Source organism: Camelus dromedarius, chromosome 20 (assembly GCF_036321535.1).
Source record: "Camelus dromedarius isolate mCamDro1 chromosome 20, mCamDro1.pat, whole genome shotgun sequence".
Classification (NCBI taxonomy): Eukaryota; Metazoa; Chordata; class Mammalia; order Artiodactyla; family Camelidae; genus Camelus; species Camelus dromedarius.
Window position 1 is genome coordinate 32,746,334 of NC_087455.1, and position 23,295 is coordinate 32,769,628.

General features: G+C 41.1%; 1 protein-coding gene across 7 annotated transcripts in view; it reads right to left on the reverse strand.

The window, feature by feature from the left end:
- Positions 1-23,295, reverse strand: part of CPQ (carboxypeptidase Q) — a 391,868-nt gene that overhangs the window by 84,518 nt on the left and 284,055 nt on the right. For all 7 annotated transcript variants that reach the window (XR_010377057.1, XR_010377056.1, XM_031439365.2 and 4 more), the window contains exon 6: positions 4,862-4,953. Coding sequence is in view for 5 of the 7 variants with exons in the window: in XM_031439365.2 (XP_031295225.1) it covers positions 4,862-4,953 (92 nt within the window). In the remaining 2 variants the exon portion in view is untranslated. The remainder of the gene's footprint in view (positions 1-4,861; positions 4,954-23,295) is intronic.

The following is a 23,295-nucleotide window of genomic DNA, read 5'->3' on the forward strand; positions in this document are numbered from 1 at the left end:
AGGGCCAAGAAGCTAAGGAGTTTGGACAGGATTCTGCTGGCACTGGGGAACAACTGAAGGTCTGGGGGCAGAGGGTATATTTGAAAGCTGGGCTTCAGGAAGATTAACATGATAACGTATGATGGTGAACCTGCACTAGAGGAAAGAGAGGGCGTGGAAACGAAGGGCGCGCCTGAAGTGACAGAGTGCACAGCCGGCAACGCTCTACTTCTGGGTAGATGTGGGGAGCAAGGCCGGGGAAGGACGAAAAGGTGTCAGTGACATTTTGACACCTGGAGGTGCCGGGATGCTGCTGCCATTGGTAGAAATACTGAACAGAGAAGGAGGAGCGAACGTGACAGAGATGACGGACTGAACTTCTTTCAGGCTGGAGTGTCTCTTGTAGGGCAAGTGTTCGGTCACAGTAGTTTGCTGATCTGTGGCTGCACTGCCGAAGATAGCACTGCCTTGGTTTTCTCACGGTGATACTAGGACTGGGAGTGGCATGCCTCACTGTACATTTTAATTGTAAATAATATCACAACTTATGTTCTCAATTGAGCAAAGCATAGTTATCACCTGGGATTCTCTTTGCACTGTGAGGCTGAGGGGATGATAAATTTTAGTAAGCTGAGATGAGGAAACTGAGTTTCCGAGAGGCTGAGGGACCTCACTGTTGATGTCTCTAATCTAATTAGTAGCAGAAAGAAGACGAGAGCCAGTTCTCCTGTTGACCAGTGGAGCATTTAGTTTTTTATTTGAAGGGAGAAAATGAAATGCAAGACCTGAAAAGCTCAAAGGTGGTAGCAATTCTATGTGTGAACCTCAGGTGTTTGGGGAGTATTTGTCAGAGGAGGAAGAATGTATTTCCTTGCTTGTGCTTTATAAGACATAGGACTCTGTTTAAAATGAAATTAAAACTTTTATCAAGTAAATGTTGTTTTCTCTTGGAACCATTAATGGTTAATGGTAAAATGAAGGTCTTTTCAGGCTTCAGTTAAGCAAATGTAAACCCTCTCTCCGCCTCTCCATGTCTGCTTCTAGAACTGTCCCATAAAAACCCCCTCCCTCCCCCTGACTTCCAGTTGGATAATGATTTTTAAGGCAATATTAAGAGCCATACCGCTGAAGAGTCTATCAACCTGGATCCCTGAGTGACTACGTGGAGCAGAGCCCTCCTGTAGATTGGATGCTAAGTGAATAAGAAATATATTTCTATTATGTTAAGCCACTGAAATTTTAGGGCTTTGTTTCAGCAGCAATCACAACCTCATTTAGAAGAAAGGACCTCTTTGCTGGGACTGGAGTGAACTGGACATTGTTTGACTATTTTCTGGCAGTAACTAATGCTGTAGGGAAGGCTAAGGACACTCTGATTTGTCCTCCCTGGCTTGTGACTTGCTTATTGTATTTACTGTAAAGTTAATCTCAGCCACCCAGAAATGATCACGCTCTTGACAATGCTTATATCAATATGTTAATCACAAGAATATAAAACGAGTCCTCCAAAATTGGCTGTGTCACGTACAACATGCAGAAGGTCTTTTTAAAGATGGGATAAAGAGGCTTATGTTTTCCTTCTGGAATGTCTTCTTTCCATTCCTAAAAATGCAATTCAGACCAGCCACCAGCACACTGACACATTTGTGTGAAGGCTACATGGATATTTTCAAGATAAACCAGCTCTGTTAATGTCACTGCATGTCCTGTGAGTATACATTCATATATATATATACACACACATATATATATACTCACACATGCACGCACATGTCTGCCAACCTCTTAGAAGTTTAAAATCAAGAAATTTCTAATTTCACCCATGTATTAGTAGGCTATGGCAAAACTCAAAACCTTCAGTGAAATAAACTTCTTTTTCCAGAGCTAATGAATTTCAGTGGTTGAGGAGATTTCAAGCCAAAGCCATTGCAGTTTAAGCCCATATTTTTGACCTGAAGTAGAGTATATTATAGAGAATGAATAAACTTCAAAACAGGTTCTTCAGTTTTTTTTTATTTGTTTTTTACAGGGTCCAAGACTTATAGATTCCAAAAGCTCCTCCTGAAAAATAATTCAATTACTCTCTTGCCCCCCGGATAAAGTGCAGACTTGTAAACATGGCTTGTACCTTCTTGTCCAGGCTGTTGTTCCCTCTCTGCTCCTACCATGGTGCATCTTGCATTCATCACACCAGCCACTCTGATTGCCTCTCAGTGCACTGTGCCCTCTTCACCTCCAGCCTTGGTGCATGGAGGTCCCACTACCATGGACTCACCTCCTCTCTGCCAACTCCTCTGCCTTATCTGGCTTCTGCAGGTCTCTGTTTAGATGTCATTTCTCTCATGTAGTCTAATCTGACCACTCCCCGAAGCCAGGTTAGGTGAACTTCCTGTCCCTTCCATCAATGGTTTAACCTTTGTCAGAACAGTTTACATGTTAGGATTGAAGCTCAGTGGTCAGTGTCCTTTAGATTGTGGTCTCAGCAAGGTCAGGGTGAATCTTCTCAATGACAGTGACCCTAGTGTCTAGTAAGTGCGTGGAACAGCAGGTGCTCAGAGGATATTAACTGAATGCTGCTGAATCTAGAACAACTCTTATCTGATGCTCTTGTCCACCACAACCTGTGCAAGGTGATGCTACTGACCCACCAACCAAAGGGTATAATCCGGGATAATCTGATTCCCTAGGAACACTTGAGGCCATAAGAACTAAAGTGGGGAAAGAGTTGGGCATAAGGCATTGTCTTCCTTTGTACAGAAAGTAACTATAGTCAGTGATAAATTCATGACCCTAAACTTCTTATTCTTAAGCTCTAAATAACTGAAATAGGGTAGCAGAGACTGACTTTGTCAAATGGTCAAGAAGTATATAAACGCATCTCGGAAAACAACAAACCTCTCTCTGATTTTGATTATTTGGGTTTACAAGATGAGTTCCTTCTAATCTGGAGGTGCAGAGAAAGAACCCAGCAGCAGTGGACCCGCCCCTGCGGCTGTGCCCATGCTGTGCCGCTCAGCAGCACACCCCTGGACTTGAGAAGCCTCTTTGAACTAACATTTGATTTGATCCGGAGTATGTCTGGGCTTACACACTTTGCCCTCTCTTCCCTCTCTCAAAGGTTGTTCTTGACATTAATTTCCCTGTCCCTCATCTCTTTTTAAAATGACGTTTTGTTGATTTACAATATTGTGTTAGTTTCAGGTATAAAAAAAGTGATTCAGTTATATATATTCAGATTATTTTCCATTATAGGTTATTATAAGATACTGAATATAGTTCCCTGTATATGGTAAATCCTTGTTGCTTAGCTATTTTATGTAGAGTAGTTTTTGTCTAATCCCATACTCCTAATTTATCCTTCCTCCCCATCATTCTCCCTTTTGGTAATCTTAAGTTTGTTTTCTATGTCTGCGAGTCTGTTTCTGTTTTGTATACACATTCATTTGAATTATTTTTTAGATTCCACATATAAATGATACCATATAATATTTGTCTTTCTCTGTCTGACTTATTTCACTTAGTTTGATATTCTCTAGGTCTGTCTATGTTGATGCAAATGGCAATATTTCATTCTTTTTATAGCTGAGTAGTATTCCAGTTGTATATGTGTATGTGTGTATCATATCTTCTTAAACCAATTGTCTGTTGATGGGCACTTGGGTTGGTTCCATGTCTTGGCTATTGTAAATAGTGCTGCTATGAATATTGGGGTACAAGCATCTTTTTGAAGTAGAGTTTTCATCTTTTCCAGACATACTCCCAGGAGTGGAATTGCTGGATCATATGGTAAGTCTATTTTTTGTTTTTTAAGGAAACTCCATACTGTTTTCCATGGTGGCTGCACTATTTTACATTCCCACCAATAGTGTAGGAGGGTTCCCTTTTCTTCATACCCTCTCCAGCACTCATTATTTGCAGACTTTTTGATGATAGCTATTCTGACCAGTGTGAGGAGATACCTCGTTGTGGTTTTGATTTGCATTTTCCTGATAATTAGAGATTCTGAGCATCTTTTCATGTGCCTCTTGGCCATCTGTTTGTCTTCTTTGGAGAAATGTCTATTTAGGTCTTCTGCGCATTTTTTGATTGGGTTGTTCGGTTTTTTGAATTTGAGTTGTACAAGCTGTTTGTGTATTTTGGATATCACCCCCTTGATGGTCACACTGTTTGCAAATATCTTCTTCCATTCCATAGGTTGTCTTTTCATTTTTCTGTACAAAAGCTTTTAAGTTTGATTACATTCCATTTGTTTATTTTTGCTTTTGTTTCTTTGCCTCGGGAGTCCCTGTCCCCCATCTTAAATGTGGTCTTGTATTTCTACCGATGACCTTCCACTGCCACTTTCTACCTCAAGCTTCACTCTTGCCTTATTTTAGTCAGTGTCAAACCACACTGTCCTCACAGTCCCGGGTCTGAGACCTCTGGCTGCTGCCATTCCCACCGCCGTAACCAATGCTCCTGGCTGACTCAAGGTATCAAACGCCAGTGCTCACAGGATTTGGGACATTGAGGTACGGGGGTGGGGCTCAGTAGGAACAAGGAATGCTAACCTACTACTCTTTCTCTGGCATACATGAGTATAGCAGAACTAGAAGAGTTTAAGAAAACAGTCATGTGGCAGTTGGAATTTTTCTAAGGCCACAGACTAATGCAGAAATAGAAAAGCCCTCAGTTTCACCATGGCACCCCCAGCTCACCCCCAGCTCATTCTCCTTTATGGATGAAGAAGGCTTCTGCGAGGGGTGTTTGCCAGGATCAGCCTATCACAGAGTCTCTTCAGGAGAACAGAGGAAGTTTTTAAACCAAAAGCATCAGTGCTTTTGGTGTCTTTACAGTTATGTTACATGTGCAAATGCCCAGGGGTCCATGGCTGCTTTCTTACCTTGTGTAACTGGTAATACTGGAAGGCACCAATTCCCCCTTGCTCCTCTGCAGTCCAAAGCACCAAACGCAGAGTCCTCTTTGGACGCAGCCCTGAGAAAAATAATAAAATAAAACAATGACTTTTCAGTTGATTTTGAATTTTCAAAAAAATGGTAGGGCCCCTCATCTGAGTTCTGGAGGCAGGAGAGAAGCAGAGGCATGTACATTCATCTGCTGCTGGTGTGGCTGCCTGGTCCAGGCGTGGCTGACCCAGCAGAGGAGCACCCTCGGGGCTGCTCCCCAGGGTAGGTTAGGGAAGAAAGGGATCGTGATAACTGCTGTCTGCAGGCCAGGAAGTGAGAGCCTCTATCGTATTCTTAACTGGACAACCTGCCCAGCAGAACCCAATGGATGGCCAAGTTCATTGGCACATTAGATTGCATCCAGAAGATGTAGTGGAGAAGACTCTAGGCAGATCATGAGGCCTTCCAGTGACTAACTGAAACCCAATCATTTGTCTCTACGTCAAGACAAGGTGTGTAGGAGTTTGCTTCTTGGTCTAAATCCCCAAGTATAGCCAGCTGCCCACACTGTCCTTAGTAATGCAATGACTGTGGAGCAGATACCATGTTTATGTTTACCCATGGTCATGTTCCTCTCCTTTTTGGAAATAAAAGGTCATTCGCTTAAGGTCAATGAAAATGAATTGAATGCAGATGACACTGTATTCATCTCATTACTGCACCAACAGCTTGGTGGTGATTTTATTGACCTGGGAAATATAAATTTGTATCCCGCAGTTATTAAAGTTACTGGCAGGTCTGACATATCTAGAACTTATTTTTGATTGACTATGTCGGCTCAGTAAAAGTTAATTACAGTGATCAGTACACTGTAAGTTCCACTTTTTGACTTGTTTCTGATTTGGACCTGATGATGTTATTTCTGAGAAATAACAAAGGCAGAAAAACAAGAAACTGGGCTTAAATCTTATTAAGAAGGTCTGTCCTCTTGCCCCACCACAGGCGAGAACAATAAGGAAGGACTGTGAATGGCTTGGAGATGGACGCACTACAAATGTCAAGGGTAACCACACAGGTGTTACCACCCAGGCACGTGGCCCTCTTCAAGGGAGCAGGCTGATCGACTGCAGCCTGGATGATAAGTGCTCCTGGAAAATGCAGCTCCGCCTGCCTCCTCCGGACACCAACAAGTCCTCTCCTTTCATAAGTCCGGTGCTGAGGCGCAGAAAAGGAGCTATGTTTTTCACTAAATTGAATATTGTGGGGCTACTTTACACTTGAGCATTTTAACTCATTAAAAGAGCACAGGTTTGGGATGCAGACTGACCTGAGTTTCAACTGAAGCCTAGACAGGCAATTTCCACATCCAATTGTTCAACCATTCCCACTGGTGTTTTCTTCTAAGCCCATCTAGAATCCGACCTTTCACCTCTGCTCCCACTCTGGTCCAAGCCCCACCCCCTTTGCCTGGACTATTGCAGTCACTTCTAATTGGTCTCCCTGTGGCAGTCTCTGCAGGTGATGGTCTGCACTGCAGCCAGCAGGACCCTTGTAAAACTTACACCAGGTCATGTCATTTCTCTGCTCAAAGCCACCTAGAGCCATAATGTAAGCTTCTAGAAGGCAGGGATGTAAGCTTTTCATTCAATGCGTTGTCTCCAGAGCCTAGACTGTTTGGCACATGTTAGGTGCCCAATAAATAGGTACTGAATGAATAAATGAATCCAAAGTGTGGTGCCTCACTTAGAGTTCAAACCCCTCTACCACTGCCCCAGCCTCATCTCCCAAACCTTTCCTGCTAGCTCATTTCCAGACTAAGTGTGATAGTTGAAAAAATCAGACAGATCTGGTGAGCCCTGCTATCAATAGATACTAGCTGTGTAACCACTGGGAAATTGATCTACCCGAACTTCAGCTTCCTTGTCTGAAGAGTGGAGGGAAAATTACATGCTCATGACATATAACAATTGCACAGGATGGTTGTGAGGATGAAATGAGATGTGATGATGTATGTAAAACAGTACGTGTCTGGCACGTGACAGACATTCAGTGAATGAACTATGAAACTACACAGCCAGGCACAGAGCACACACTTTTACCCCCAGAGAGAAGGGGCATCTAAATACTCAGGACCATCTTCTGAAGTCATTCGAGCGCCTGTTCAAATCCTCAGGAAAAATCCTGACGTGCCCACCACCTGCTCCACAGAGTCAAAGTATCTACTCACACAGTTAGCACAAGCTTAAACTGTTGTTGGAGAAAGAAAGCTAATCAGTGTATCTAAAGATCACAATCACTGGCTCCTCCAGAAATGGGCTTGACGTCAATTTAAATCAAATGACATTTTGCTTGGAACGCAGAAAAAACAAAAAAGGATAAAGTACAGCAAATGAGAATTCTGAACATTTTTAAAAATCCGTAAGAAAGGGAAAAAAACATTTCTGTTTACATATCTCTGCATCTACCAGGAAAACAGATCAAAACGGTGGAACTTTCTAAAGAAGGATCAAGGGACAGTTAGCACAAGTTAGAGAAAAATCGATTTTTAAAAGCAAATGCCCTGAATACCCCCAGAGATTTGCCGTTCCACTTGCAGATCATTGCCGCACAGGATTAGTCTCCTCCACGTTTCAAATCAGCCAGATGGCCAGTGATGTTGCATTAAGACAGCAAAAAAGTAATCGGTTTGAAGGGAGGAATGCTAAGGCCTCCAAACAACAGCATGGCCATGGGTGAGCGGCCGGCCCCGAGGGGACACACGGCCACCTCCCAGCCCCGGGGAGCCTCAGCCTCCACCCGATCCACACTCACCGGAAGGGGTGAGGAGGCCAGTGGTTAAACAAATACCCGACTGAGCTCCAAAGTCTTTTTTCCTTTCTGACCTTCTGATAAACCCTGAAACTTAGAGAAACGCATGGAACTTCACTCAGTACTAGACCCTGAACCTAGTGTGGAGTTCGGACCCCCAGGCCACCTGAGTCCACGATGGACAGCGTGGAGCGCAGAAAGGTGCTGGCCGTGGAATGTGAATAAATGTTGTTTGATTCTCTGCTCTGACACTTCTGGTCCTGTGACTTTAGATTATTTACCCAATCTCTCTGGGCCTCAGTTTCTTCATCTTCACAATAAGGAAAAGGGTAATTGCCTCCTGGGATTGTTAAGAAAATCAAATGAGAGCAGGCAAATTATATACGAAGCACAGTCCGCAGTACACAGCAGGCTGTCAAGAATCGTTGGCTTCTCTCTACATCGCTCCACGCAGCTCTTCAGCCTGTGCCGATGCTCTACAGGGAGCACCTGTGCGAGGACCAGGAGAGGCAAAGTCCTCCTTGCTCTTTCCTCGGAGCCGTGGGACATCTCTGTTTACACATATGCACATCCAGCCAAGGGAAGAACACAGATTTCATCTAACTCGCAGAAAAACACGTAACGCCTTTCAGCATGCAATACGCCCTCGTTCCAACACAGAGCATATTCAAATCCAAATAAATAGAAATCATGTCCTCACTTTAAAACTGAGGGCCGCAGGGGAGGGTATAGCTCGAGTCAGAGTGTATGCCTAGCATGCAGGAGGTCCAGGGTTCAATCCCCAGCACCTCCATTAAAACAACTAATTAAATAAATAAACCTAATTAAATCCCCCCAAAATTAAAAGTGAGGGCCAATCAGAATTTGTAGTTTCTGGATAAAGTCAAAAAGCTTAATAAATCTGAAGATTGAATAAGGTTGATATAAGGATATCTATAATTATCATTCGTAAATAATAGAATTTATTATGTATATCAAATCCATATCGGTTTTAAAAGCTTAGAATTTCAAGTATATAAAATAACAAAAATAACAACAACAATAATCATAAAGCAGTAACAATGAGAGCCACACAACAGAGCGATACGAGGTCAAATGTGAGGATCTCATCTTGCAGGGACACTGGGGTGAGTGAGTAGCTCAATAATTCTGGCTCCGGCTCGGCTGCAGACAGCACCAGCCTGCGGCAAGCACATGAAGTAAGTCCTAGAACTGGCGATGAGCGGGAGCCCCCTGGGCCTGGCCGGCCAGGAGTCAGGTCTCACTGCGGTTCTGTCAGAGGACAGACAATTAGTTCCCCCACACACGTGATGCAACCGCCCGGCGATCTCTTGACCTCCTGGAATTTCTGTTAAGAACTCCAGATAGTACAACAAACATTTTACAGCATTAGTTTTCCTCTAGAAGAACATAAACTACTGATAATACTGCAGAATTTGGCCTTTGTTTATGAAATATGACATACATACATTTCACTTTCATTTTCTTGACGAGAATAATAATGCTATTGGGAAAACAGTGCCTATGAGAAAAGGTGAAAACAACCTGGTTGGAGTTTATTTTTCATTATTATCAAATTTAAAGATAAGAAGACTGAGAGGTTACTATCTTTAATCCGATCAATTAAAAAGGTCAACTGGCTGTCCTACACTTGCAGGAAGAGTGGGCCAAAATAAAATAAACTCAGATTAATCCAGCCTTGTAGGTAGGTTTCCCAGATCATGAATTCTAAAGAACACTATTTGTTAACAAAGTGCATGAACCTAAATGGGTGTTTACCCCATTTCAATCCCACCAGTATACGTGTAAGTACCGTTCTCCCTTCTGAGACCTATCTCTGCAGAGAAAACACAATCTTCTCTTACAGTAAACATACTTATTTTCCACATAAATGCACTAGTTCATAAATACACTAGTCGTCCAGCTCTCTTTTATCAACAATTCAAGAGAGTGCCTACTTTCAGAGATTTCCATTACTGCAGTAAACCTGACTAGTGTAAGTGTAGTGTCTGAGTTACAGAATAAATAATGACATCTTAGCATGTAAGTTGAGTGACATGAGGCAGTAATCATCGTGGTTAAGTACATGGGTTTTGTGGTGAGGCCTATTTCCACCTTGGACAAGTTACATAATTCATCATATAATATGTAAGTGCATTATCACTGATTTTTTAAATAAGGGGCGAGGTTACACAAAGAGTAATTATTTTAATGAAGTAAATTGCAGCTACTTCTCTTTGTAGGCAGAAAATCACTTGGACGAAGATTTTTGTTTTTGGAAGAATCACTTGGTATCTTTCTTAGTTGTGTAAATATAAAGCAATCAGGCACTTTGGGGGCACACTGGGGCAGGGCCACAAACTTTTTAAAACTCCGTCTCGCTAGCTGCTACCTCTTGAGACATCTGGAGGAACAATCTGGACACTGGGCAGGAGATAAATCAGAGTGTAAAAGGAGCCCAGGGCCTTCTGGGAGGAAAGTCCAGTGTCCTCACTGCTGCTTCCCTGGACGGGGGGCTGGGGATCAGAGAAGTGCTGGGTCAGGGTGACAGCGACTAAGGTCCTGGGGCAGGGAAGGTCCTGGAAACCGCTAAAACAAAGTGACTTTGATGAAGAGAGGCGTCTGGGCTATTGATCTGGGCTCAAACATAGCAGCCTAAGAACCAGGGGAAGGGCTAATTTTAGTCTAGCATGTGGCCAAGTCCAGAAGCTCCTCCAGATCCAGCCACCTAGCAGAGCTTATGGTTTAGAGAATAGTAGCTATGGATGGGAATACAAACAAGGGAGCTATAACCTTGTTCCCCAAAATGGGCAGCATTGTGACTTAGGGGTGCAAACAATGCTGTGTGGCAGCCAGAAGGAGCAGTAGTCAGGATCCAGCCACAGGTTTCTGGAGGAGGACTGGCCCATTCATCCTGAATAAAGTCCCAGGGATCTCAAGAGCAGATAATAGGCTTCCTGCTAATAAGGCCTGTGGAGGCTGGGATGATGATTAACTGAGACGGAGATTGAAGAGATGTGATCATATTTATAACCTGTGTTTGTGGAGCAGGTCATAACAGTTATAATTTCCATAATTCAGAGGGAACAGTTCCATCTCATTATAATGATGATGATTCTATTAGCCAGGAAAATCACTACTAATCATTGCTGAAGTAGAAACACTGTGACTACCAGGGTGTGAAGGCCATTTCTGGCCCTAACCCAGTTTTCCACTCTTACCCTGCTTCCACCTCTCATCCTAAGCTCCAGACACATCATGTGTCCTACCAGTCCCTGAACGGAGATGCCACACTATCTCAGATTTTTGGCTCTTTGTAGATTCCTCTCTAGAATGCCCCTTCAAGTCTGGCAAACTCCTATTCATTCAACAAAGCCCTTTACTAACATTCCTTTATCTGGGAAAGCTCCCCTAACTCTAGGGAAAAGTTGGCTGTTCCTTTCTCAGTGTTCTTTCAGAACTTCATACATACCTCCATTTTCATTGTCAGCCAGACTTAAATGTTGATCTCCTCACTAGGCTATTAGTTTTCTGAGTCTTACTTGTTTCTCTTTTTCATAATTCTGGTCCAGTAACTGACATATAACAAGTATTGCATGAATGTTTATTGACTTACTGAATGAATAAATTAATGAGTGAATATATTTATGTAAGTATAAATATAGCTACTGCCTTTTCATTTAATCTTAAGCATAGTAGTGACTCCTCAGTTCAGAAAGTTAAGATCTGCTCTTTTTGTGAAATCAAAGCCCAAATAACACAGATGAAACCACCCCAGTAGCCTAGTTAATTAATGTGCTTCAACTTCCACATTTACTTCACTTGCTGTGACTTTTACCTACCTTTGTAACACAGATGGATGTAGACAAAATTATTACCTCAATAGTTTGTTGATCAAATCATTAAATAAATATATTATGGTCACAGAAATATTTCCATCAGTTAATTGTATTAAAGTATAGGTATTTGCCAATGGAATATTACTCAGCCATAAAAAAGAATAAAATAATGCCATTTGCAGCAACATGGATGGACTTGGAGATCGTCTTTCTAAGTGAACTAAGCCAGGAAGAGAAAGAAAAATACCATATGATATCACTTATATGTGGAATCTAAAAAAAAAGACACAAATGAACTTATTTACAAAACACAGACAGACTCACAGACATAGAAAACAAGCTTATGGTTACCAGGGAGAAAGAGGGTGGGAAGGGATAAATTGGGAGTTCAGGATTTGCAGATACTAACTACTATATATAAAACAGATAAACAAGTTTCTACTGTATAGCACGGGGAAATATATTCAATATCTTGCAGTAATCTATAATGAAAAAGAATATGAAAAGGAATATATATGTGTGTATGTATGACTGAAACATTATGCTGTACACCAGAAAATGACACATTGTAAACCGATTATATTTCAACTAAATAAATAAATAAATAAAATTATAGGTATTTGTATTTTAAGCTCTGACAACTCTCTTTAATTTTTTTTGCTTTGATATATTTTTTCTGATTATAAAATAATATGTATCCTTTTAAAATGAAAAACAATAAAAATTAGAAAAGAAAACAACCTATAAGCGTATTTCCTTATTTTTGTATGCATGCATTTGTATACATAGAGTGATTTTTATATATAATTTTATACTACTTTTTCCACTTAAAAATCATAGCATATATGACTTTCATCTATTATAATCAATACTCTTCAAGAAAGTGATTCTTATTTTAGCTAGTCTCTTATTGCTGACTATTTAAGGTTTTTCTCCTTAGGACAAGTTCTTGAAAATAGAAATAGAATTACAAATGGTGAGTCTCAATAGCATAAACATTTTTAAGATTCTTGAAACATGTCACCAATGCCCTAAAGAAAGGTTACCAAGTTATAGTCCCACCAGCTGTGTATGAGAATATTCACTTCTACTTAACGTGGAACGTTTCATCTTATCTCCTTGATTTTTGTGTCAGTATGTTATATCTGTTTTCTATACTACAGTCTACTCATTTTCAGCCAAAATAATTATACACACACACACACACGCACATTCAATCTGTAGTCTAGTTAAATTCGATTGAGACAAATGTTAAGTTTATATCAGATGCCTGACTAGCATTAAAATACGTGAATTTGTTTTTCTTATTTAAAATGCCTGATAGTAGGGCTCCTTCATCAATATATTTCTAAGATAATGCTACTATCATGTAGGGATCACAGGCCTGATCTAGCTGGCATTTTAAAACATACTATTTCTTTTTCCCTATCATTATTTATAGTGTTTGTATCTGCAAGGAGAAATTGAGAAGCCTGGTTAATGATAGATTTGAACTCTGAATCATACTTCTGCTAAGAGTTCCACCTTCCAAAAACATCAAAAGGGGAAAGTAAGCAAATAGTGCAATTTTAAAGAAAATGATGGCAAATCAAGTACAAATACCACGACTTTGCTCACAAATTCGCATTCACCAACATGGTTCTTTAAATTGTATTTCTTGTGAAGATTGTGCTGTGCGAGGAAGAACAAATGTGTTTGTTCTTGAGTCAGGGATTATCAAGAAATAACGCATCTCCAACCAACAACTGAGATGAGAAAATTTCCGGGACCCCTTTTCAACACCAAACAGCAGATATGGAGCATAGATGTTTTCTAATGAAGGCACCACCACTAAGCTGCTCTTGTTAATTCTTGCAAGGTCTCCTTCTTAAGGTTATGTTCGAGAGGCTGTTATTTACATTTTTAAAGATTTTTTTTATGTATAAAATTATTTATACAGTTATCTATACTTGGTTTTGACCAATAATTAAATCACAATTTTTATTCTTGGTTTCATTTAAGTTTCAGTTTTCAGACAATGACTGTATTGGTCATATCGATACATTCGTGCAATCAGTTTTGAATAAAAAACTCATCTTCTCAAGCATTGCTCCGTCCTTGGCTCCCAAAGTGATCGCTAAGGGAATGCTGAGGGAAAACCTCACCATGAAAGGAGCAAGATCATCAAAATGTCTCTGGTACATCTTTCCATTCCCTCCGTGGCTACCACTGTTTAAGCCCTCTGAGTTGCTACAGTCGCCAGCTCACTGCTTCCTCGGAGCCTCTCTGTGGAACGGCTGCCAGATTTACTTCTTAAAATTCTGCTTTGGACACGTCACTGGCTAAGTGAAAACTCTGTAATCACTCATCATGTATAGCAGTAGTCTGCCTCCAAACTTTTCTGAACATGCATCTCTACCAGTAAAACATCTGAGCATGATGCATCAGTGCATGTGTCTATTTATGAATAAATGACGCATATACAATATTATCAATACACGTAACAAATACTAGTGAAAAATTAACATTTCCTTTTTTAGATAAAGAATAAATATTTTCCAGTACCCAAATGATGGCCCTACTTAGCGCCTGGCTTTTGAGGCCACTGGTTTCCTGTTCAGTGTGGTGTCTGAGGCCCTATGCAGACTGGTTTCAATCCGCTCCTCCAGACTTGCCTCGGCTCCTCCCTTTCCCAAAGCCTCACTTCCAGCTAAACTGGCCTCTTCATTTTTTTCCTGCCTCTGTGCTTTCCTCACACCATTTATCCCATTCTCTTTGCCCTCCCTTTCTTTCTTGATCTACCCTATCCCAACCATCTTTCAAGACCCAGTTCCATTTCTGCCTGCTCTACTCTCTGCTTCCTCTGAACTTCAAAGCTGCTATCTTCTGTTCCACCCTTTTGGCAATGGAGTGGATTAGCACATCTAATGGAAACTATTTTAAGCTGAAACAAGACAGGTATAGATTAGATCTGTAAAAAGAACTTTTGGACAGAGGATCTTTTTAAACATTAAATCAGTTATCAATTACATTTGTCTAAGGGAAAGTAAAGCCTGGAGATAAGGCTGGGCTTGGGCAGGTTTGGAACATGGAAATAGCCTGGAACCTTTGCATCTCTGTTAGATCTAGAATATTACCATTGATGACTCTGCAAATACTGAACTCTGCCCGCAGGGACGTGAGACAGTCATCTTCTCAAGAGAGGGTTTTGGCCTTCTAGGAGGTGTTGTTTATCTCAAACATTTTCATTCCTCAGTTATGGGAAGTGTGAACACATTTGTATTCTCCAGATAAAAGAAAACTTAGAGAAAACTCAGGGCGTCTGCATGAAATCAATGCTTCAAAATTTATGAACCTCGCACTGCCAAGATAATGGATTATCTGACCTTATGGACCTCTTGCTTTTCTGGGTCATGATGTCACATCATATATAAAAGCCATTAGGGTAAGAGAGAAATTTTATACAGTCTGTTAGGCTATTTATAGGCACTTGTAAAAATTTACTTTAGATTTCAGGGGACTGTCATCTTAGAAAGGCTCCCCAAGTTTAACTGCTGCCCTCTGAGCGCCAAGCCTACAGGGCATTTCAGAGTCTGTGAACACTTCGCTTCTGAAATGAAACCAAACCCATGCAGAGTTATGTGCTTAGTGTGGGAAGGAATGTGATGCCTCCATTCTCAGAACTTTTCCCAGGACCCCCTGTCCTCAAACCTTAAAATCAACCTACTAAATTTCTTTTTCCCTCGGTAGACACAACATTTCAAGAACATTATTTCCTGTCTTGTTCTAACTTATTTATATTTAATGTGCATACTTAATACTCATTAAAACACATCATCATGGCCCATCTTTGGACGTACAAGCATATGTTTAAAAATTCTATTCCATAAAAGAAGAAACTAACATTCTGTAATAAGGGAAGTGAACCTACAAATCAGCAAATACTCATTGGGACTAACTGCAGAAATCAAGATTAAATGGCATAGTCAAAGCAGCTTGAAATATCAGACTAATTCGTTCAACAACTATTGCTGGTCCAGGAGTGAGGGATTTAGGGCTGAAGACAGTCATGCTCTTTGAAATTTACAATCTAGAAGACAAAGCAAGTGCGAAACTCCCACATTATGCTTATCGTCACTGCCATCACCATCATCCTTGTTGCAGATGCTTTGAACTTATCTAAAGAAAACTGAATTTTTAAAAATTAAGTTATCATTGCTCTGGATGGAAAATGAGGTTACACCAGTGAGAGACTTGAACTAGGTTCAAGGGTAGAACTGGGAGGTAGGGCAGAAAGGTAATAAGGACAAGAATTGGAGGAGAGCAATGACAGAGTAGTAAAGGCATTTACAGCATCACTAATGCAATTTAGGGATGTCCAACACTCAGCACAAGACGGGGGGAGGGGGTCATGATTTACGGGCACTTGGTACCATACCAGACACTATATCATATAATTTCAGAAACATGACTTCATTCAATTCTGCAAAACAAGTAATAGTACCTTCCCCTTTTACAAACAGTGAAACTGAGAAATACAGAAATTAAGTCACTTGCCCAATACTACAATGTTGGTATATGACAGAGCTAGGATCCTAATCAGGGACTGTCTGATGCCTAATCCTTGCTCTTAGCCACTCTGGGCTACTGCCTTCCCAGGTGATAAGCTTCATGGAAAGATCTGATCAGTCCTGTGCAACCTCTACCTTCTGTCTTTTTTTTAGGTGAAACCCTCACACTAAAGAATATACTCTAACAAAGCTACTGTCTCTGTCCTCAGAGATCTACACTAGCACCTTCAAATTCCATCTAACACTGTCCCATTTCAAGAGACAGAGTGGCAAGAATATGGCCTATAGGCGGTTGGTTGGGTAAACATGTTTGGTCAGTAGAGGTGAGAAATGGGACCAAAGCAAAGAAGGACATTTTCTAGGCTGATGGAGATAAACAGTCAGACACTAAGACAAACAGAATCTGAACAAAGCTTCAATATCCAGATTTGTAACAACAGGAATAACAAATGTCTTGAACTATTGGGTCTGAAAATCATGACCAACTCAAAAGAAGTAAGAGACAGAGAAAAAGAGTAACTTATCTTCCATATGGGTTCCTGAAGACTCACTGCCATTTTGGGGACCTGATCTCCAGAAATATTCAAACTAAATCTAAAAAATTATAAGCCTAGCATCCAGTTAGACAAATCAACAAAATACATTCTCTGCACACAAAAATCAGAGGGCTTCTCAAAAATCAGAAAATATTACTGTTAAGGTTATCATGAAAAATAAGCTCCAAATGTAAATATATTAATATTTGTTGTCAACAATTAAGCCTATTGGGAAACAAAAACTCATAAGAATATTATAGGGGCTTTAAGTTCTTCTCAGAAAAAATGATTTTGTAAACATCAAGGTTCCACTGTCTTTGAAGATGGAGGTAATTCCAGAGGGTGAGTCATAACTGAGATAAGGAAGAGCCGAAGGGAGGGCAGAACGGTGATCAAGAAGCCGACTGGGGGAGAGTGATTCCATCAGAGTGAAGGTATTTACAGCTCCACTGTGGCTGCGTTAGAGACGGCTGGCCAGCCGGTGGGGAGGCGAGGCTGGGGAAAAGAGGGGAGCAGAGGAGGGCTTACTGGGTATTAACTACTGTGCCAGACGCCGTGCTAAGTTCTTTCCAGACATTATCTCACTTAATTTTCACAATAATCCTCTAGTACCTGGGAGTATTATTACACCTGGGGGGTGTTACCCCAAGTTGCAGATAAGAAACAAAGGCTAAAAGAACATAAGTGACTTGCACTATGTCACAGAGCTGCTGAGTGCTGGAGGCTGGTTAGGAACCCAGTGTCCATGTCTTGTCAACTAGACCACCCTGAATCAGGCTCCCTTACGTTGAGAACATTCCCTGACAAACTTAACACAAAAATAATTGAGGACAAACGCTAAAGGCATAGGTAGACCACAGGGGCCCGAACGTCAGTACAACGTGGAAGTAACCGGGCTGCTCCCTGGTGCATGTTTCACTGGGTCGGCCAGGTCCAGCGTCATCAGTGTTGCATCACCACCGTGGGGGACAGGGCCTGTTTTCAAGTCCTCCTGCTGACTTCCACGAGGTCCCCAGCTTCTAGCCTCTCTTCAAGTTCCAGTGCAACCCTCCTTGGAAAAACAAGGATTGAGATAAACGGAAAGCGTGGGGAAGGAAAGAAGTGGTACAGAGATGGTCACAAAGCATAACAACAAATCGAACACCAGCAGCCTGTTGCCTGCAGAAATCACGGCAGCATACAAGTCACGCTGTGCGCTGCAGACCTCGAGGCACCATGGCCCTACTCTCCCACTACACGCCGCCCACAGTGCTCTGAGAAAAGCTGTCACCTTCTGTTATAGTTTATAGGGCTCAATGTCTCACCGGGTTTAATGGGTGGATGAGCAGATAGGTGGATAAATGAACAAAAGAACAAAAGAAAGAAAATTAGTTGAGAATTAAGAAAATTTAGAGAGCGAAATGACTAGGATATAGTGATACAGATATGATATAGTCTTAAGGCCTATTTCAAAAGATGAAAATCAGACGGTAATCTGTGTTTCTTTTTAAAGAATATACAGAATAAAGAAAAAAATTTTCCCAGTAGATAATTAATTCCTTAAATAAAAACTCATGACTGTAAACGGCACTGTCACAAACTCAAGATGTGGACACCTTACTCTGTCTCTCCCTGCCCCTCCTGCCAACACCATCTGGTTGGGGCAGCTGTCAGCAAGCCATACTCACTCCTAAGACCCTGCACCCATCCTCTATGATAAGAAAAAGTCAGATGTGACATGGAGGAGATGAGGTGGAAAGTGTCTGGATCAAGAAGGACGAATGATGGCATTTGTCAGCGAATCCAAGAATCCAGAAGTGAAGGTGTCCCTCTGTCCTGGCTCTCTGAAGCCTCAGAAGACGTGCCATGGTTGCTGGAGGTTAGCACCGGGCCTGTGCAGACGCACAGCAAATGCCCAGGAGCTGATCTGCAGGGGCCCGAGTGGCTGGCCGTGCCGAGGCTGCCAGTACCCGGTGACTGGGAGGCCTCCCCCAGGGACAGTAAAGAGATGTTGTGCATAGGACCAGCTGGGATCCAAAGCCAGGGCCACAGCCCAGACCTCAGAGCCAACCAGGTCAGCATGTGAAGAAGTCAGTCAGTTACAAGGATGTAATGTACAGCACGGGGAATATAGTCATTATTTTATAATAACGTTGCATGGACTGTATTCTATACAAATATCAGATTACTATGTTGTACACCTGAAATACAAACCAGATGGACTTCCATGGCGTCATGCTCACCCTAATATGGACAGGAGAGCCCTAACTAGGGAATAGAGATGTTTGTTAATGAGCTAAAGTAAAAGGAAAGCTAGCACCTACCTACTGAGTGCCTACTATGTGCTAAGGCAGTAGGCTAAGCACTTTATGTGCTTTAGTTCCTTTAGTTTTCCTCACAGTAATACAAGGATGCAAGTGTTGTTATTTTACAGAGCAGGAAACTGAGGCTTAAGGAGGCGAATGAAGCAACTCACTCATGGTCATGTGCACGGCCCTTCTGATCCCAAAGCCCATGCTTTAAGCCTGCCCGTGGGCCCCTCAGTGAGCCCAGTGGGCGGGGCTGACACGTGGGGATCAGTCCCGCGGGGAGCAGCGGCAGAGGCACCGGATGAAGATGACATCATCAGATAGACACTCACAAGACTCCAAAAGGAAAAGTACGCACTCAGCCAGGCGCAAAACTGAAAAGTGAGGAACCCAGACCCGGGAAGAGCTATTTTCTTGGCACTGGGCCCACTCTGGCTACAAGATGAAGGTACGTTTGTACACATTTATATAAGCAGACCGTCTAAAATGTCCAGGCATCAAGCAACACATAATTAGAGTCTACTGGGCTAGCCATCCCAGCTTCCCAGCTCTCCTTGGCCTGACTCACCACCATGTTGCTCAAGTCTACTTCTGTGTACTGGAGAGTCAATGGCATAAAGCATCAAATTGTCCTGTGCAAATAATTTTGTCTTTAAATTCTTCACAGGACAACTGGCATTAGAGAGGTTTTTTAAAAAACAGAGATGTCTAAGCCTCAAGGCTTAGACTTCACAAGGACCTAAGGAGAGAGGATGGGTCACTGCCCCAACCATCCAGCTACGTATCCATTCAAATGCTCTGTGTGATAACAATGTTGATTTATTCATTTCTGAGCCTTGAACCTGGAGTACTTTGAGTCAACTGCCTAATCTAAGCCAGACTATTTTACTGTTCCAGCATTAAATAACGGCACCAAAGTGAGTCTCTCTGTACCTAACGGACTGTGGGCATTAAATGTTAAACAAACAAGACTTATCCCAGTGTTTTGCCACCTACTTCTTTACAGTATTAAAGCTTGCTTCCACTCCCTGAGTTTCTTAAATTAGAAAAACAGCCTGTTCTTTATTATAAGTAATAACAATTTCTCCTCCCATCTAGAAAATGCATGCCATTGCCCAAAATAAAGTTTATTTCAAGAGTTACATCACCTTACACTGTAAAGCATAACTGTATCCTGGCTGCCTGAGAAAACACAATCCACTTTGAAAATTTACACCCATTTGTCATTTTAGAAAGTGTTCTTCACTTTGGCTTTTGAGCAAGTAAAGGATTTTTCTAAGGACAGTGTCAAATAACCCCCTGATTACTCCCATTTTGGTATGCGAATCATTATCTTCCGTTACCAGGCTACAGACACTGTCAGCTTTGCAAACAGCCTCTCTAAGGAAAATAAATACGTGTCAGGAGGCAAGCAAGTTCTGAGTGGCACTCGTGTGCCATTTTATTCTAGGCAGGACCTGCGGCATTTATGCAGGGTGGGCCTGCTTTCATCAGCAGCCAGGGGCATCGTGGGAAGACACTAGCTTTCAAAGATCTGGCTGAAAAAACCCCACACAGCTTCTGTCCAAACAGTCGGATGCCAAAAATGAAGCCACACAGAAACCTGTTGTGTAAAACTCCAAATGAAATAGAAGATTGTGTCTCTCTTAATAGAGGCCCCTCTCATTTCAGAACCAGCTGTTACAGACATCAGCGTACTCGGGGTGCGTCTGGTGTTCTACAGAAGAAACTCTTCAAACAAACAAACTTTGTCGGGCCGGGGTGTAGGGGAAGCAGGAGTGGGAGCAGGAGTGTGCTTTTTAATGACCAAGGCTGAATACACTCTCCTCTGGTTTCCTTTCATGTTTCTTCATAAAGCTTTTCCATGCCTTCCTGCTATTTTGTAGTGGCTTTTTTTTTTTTTTTAAATATATTTAGGTTGCCAAGCGAAAAAGGAATCTCTGCCCCCATGTACTCTATTTAGTTGAAAGACAAGTTTCAACTATCCCATGCAGGAGCACGAGCCAGCAACCTGCCACAGGAGTCAGCTAACAAAAGGCTCCCTGCAGAGCTTGTCAGTTTCCAGGCCCTGCCGCTCTGTGACCAGGTAAGTCGGTTCCCTGCGCACCTGTGTCCTCCCGGGCTGCCAGCGAGGTTGTTGGCATCACCCATCAGGGACCCAGCCACTATATTTACATTTGAGTAAGTCTTTCGTTTTAATTACTTTTTCTTGTATATTTCCTACGGGTTCTAAGAAAGGGAGAGACATAATTATAAGCAACTCATATAGGGTAGAAGCAGCTACATTTGGCTGAATTGCAATTTGGTCGAAGAAATCAGAGCTGGAATTTTTCAAATAGGACAAATATGGAGAAGGCAACAAAATGTGTTTTGCATAAGTTTCATTCCCCTGCAGGTCTCTGTACACAGGGCAGCTCCCAGCCGTCCTATTCACTGACTATAACAGGTGTAGTAGAGTAACAGACCCCTACGAGGGTATCTGCTGGATTCAAGCTCCTGACCCCTTTTTGGGGTCAGGTTTGGGTAAATCTAAGGAGCAGCAGGACTTGTACACAGGAAGAGATTCAGAAAAGGCAACTCCATTTTTAATTCTTTCATTCCTGTTCAATCTTCTACCTATCCCATACACAACCTGTAAGTTTTCTTGGTTTCAAAACTGCTTCCTTACTTTTACTGAAATTCTGACAACTTCAAATAAACTCTCAAAAAAACACAGATACAAGGACTTCAGGCCAGATGACAGACCCAGCTGCCTGAAAGCAAAGGCCTCTGTCAGGGCACCATCGGGCTTGTTTAGACCTTGCCTCCCTCACTGTACATTTTTGGGGAAAATATTCAGGCTTCTTAACTGAGGAGGGTACCTGGCATGTGGGTGGTTATTGTCGGCACATTTTATGGAGTGTGTAATATACACAATTTAAAAATTTTTAATTTAAATTTAAATATTTTTAAAATTTTAATTCAGGGCAGCAGTGTGTGCACTTGGGAATAAATACTTCTGGAGTGGAGAGGTTAGCCCTGAAGGATTACAAACTGAGATTTAATATTCGGACCAAAAAGCCAGGCACAACTCAATTTACTCACACATGGAGATTTTACCCCACTAAGTTGATAACCTCTTCAATGAAGAGATAAGGTTCATTTGTAATTAGTACCATTTATATGCAGTTAACACGTCAAAGCCCATCAAAAAGTTGCTTAACGCAGTTTAGAATCTAAGCTAAAATAAAACTTTTCTCACCACCTTCTTTTTAGTATTAGCTTAGGAGAAGTTGTCTTTGCTGGTTATTCAAACGGGTTTTAAATCAATCTATATGAAATGATCATAATTGCTCAGCTGCTGGAGGAAAAAAATCTACAAGCCTTCCCTTTCAAACCACGTTTGTGGGGGTCATTTCCCAGCACCACAGAAATGGTTTTGGTTAACATACACATACTTTTTAAAACAAATTCCCCTTTTCTCTTGAAATAGAAAAAATCAAATTAATCATGGAAATTTTGGAAAGAAAATATAGAAAAAAATAGTCACAACCCTATTAACAAGAGAGAATCTTTGTTAACAGTTTGGTATTTTCCCTCAATTCTTTTTACCATGCTTTTAAATTGTTTTCAGTTGATCCATTACACAAGTACATTTTTCATTTTACATTACAACCTAGATGTTTATCTGTGTTATTTCACAGTCTGTCTAAAGTTCTACTTATTTCAAAATATTTCATTATAAGGATGAAGCAAAATTATTCTTCAGTTGTTATACTTTTCATTTATTTCCAACTTTCAATGTGATATATATTATAATGACTAGCTTTGAACATAAAGCTTTTCAAATGTTTGAATTTTTTTGAAGATAGAGTATGAGAAGTCGAGTAAGTCAAATGGTAATTTTAGCTCTTGATATATACTGCCAAATTGCTTTCCAAATATCAAATTATATTCCTATAAATAGTAAAAAATGCCTTTTTGTTATGTTCTTACCAGTATTCTAGTTTTTTTCTTAATCACTAATTTAAAAGGCATTTTTAAATGTTATTTCATTGTTTTGAATTACATGTATTTGATTGCTACTGAGATTAAACAGGTTAAGCTTTTTCACAAATGATATATTTTGGTCCTCTGCTCATTTATTTATTTTAAGCCTGGGGCTTCTTTCTTATTGATTTGAATGCTTTAAGTATTAAGGACACTATTGGCTATCATTACATTGGAATTCCTTCATGTATTTTGAATTAAATTCTGTGATTTTACTATCTGTCCTTCTTTATCCTCAGTCTTCCTGCCAACAGTTCAAAAGATTGCTTTGGATATTACATAATAAAAATGAATTGGGAGAATTAAAGAAAAAAGATATCAGGAGAGTTAAATCCAAAATGTAATTGCATCTCTAACATTATAAACTCAATATTGCTACA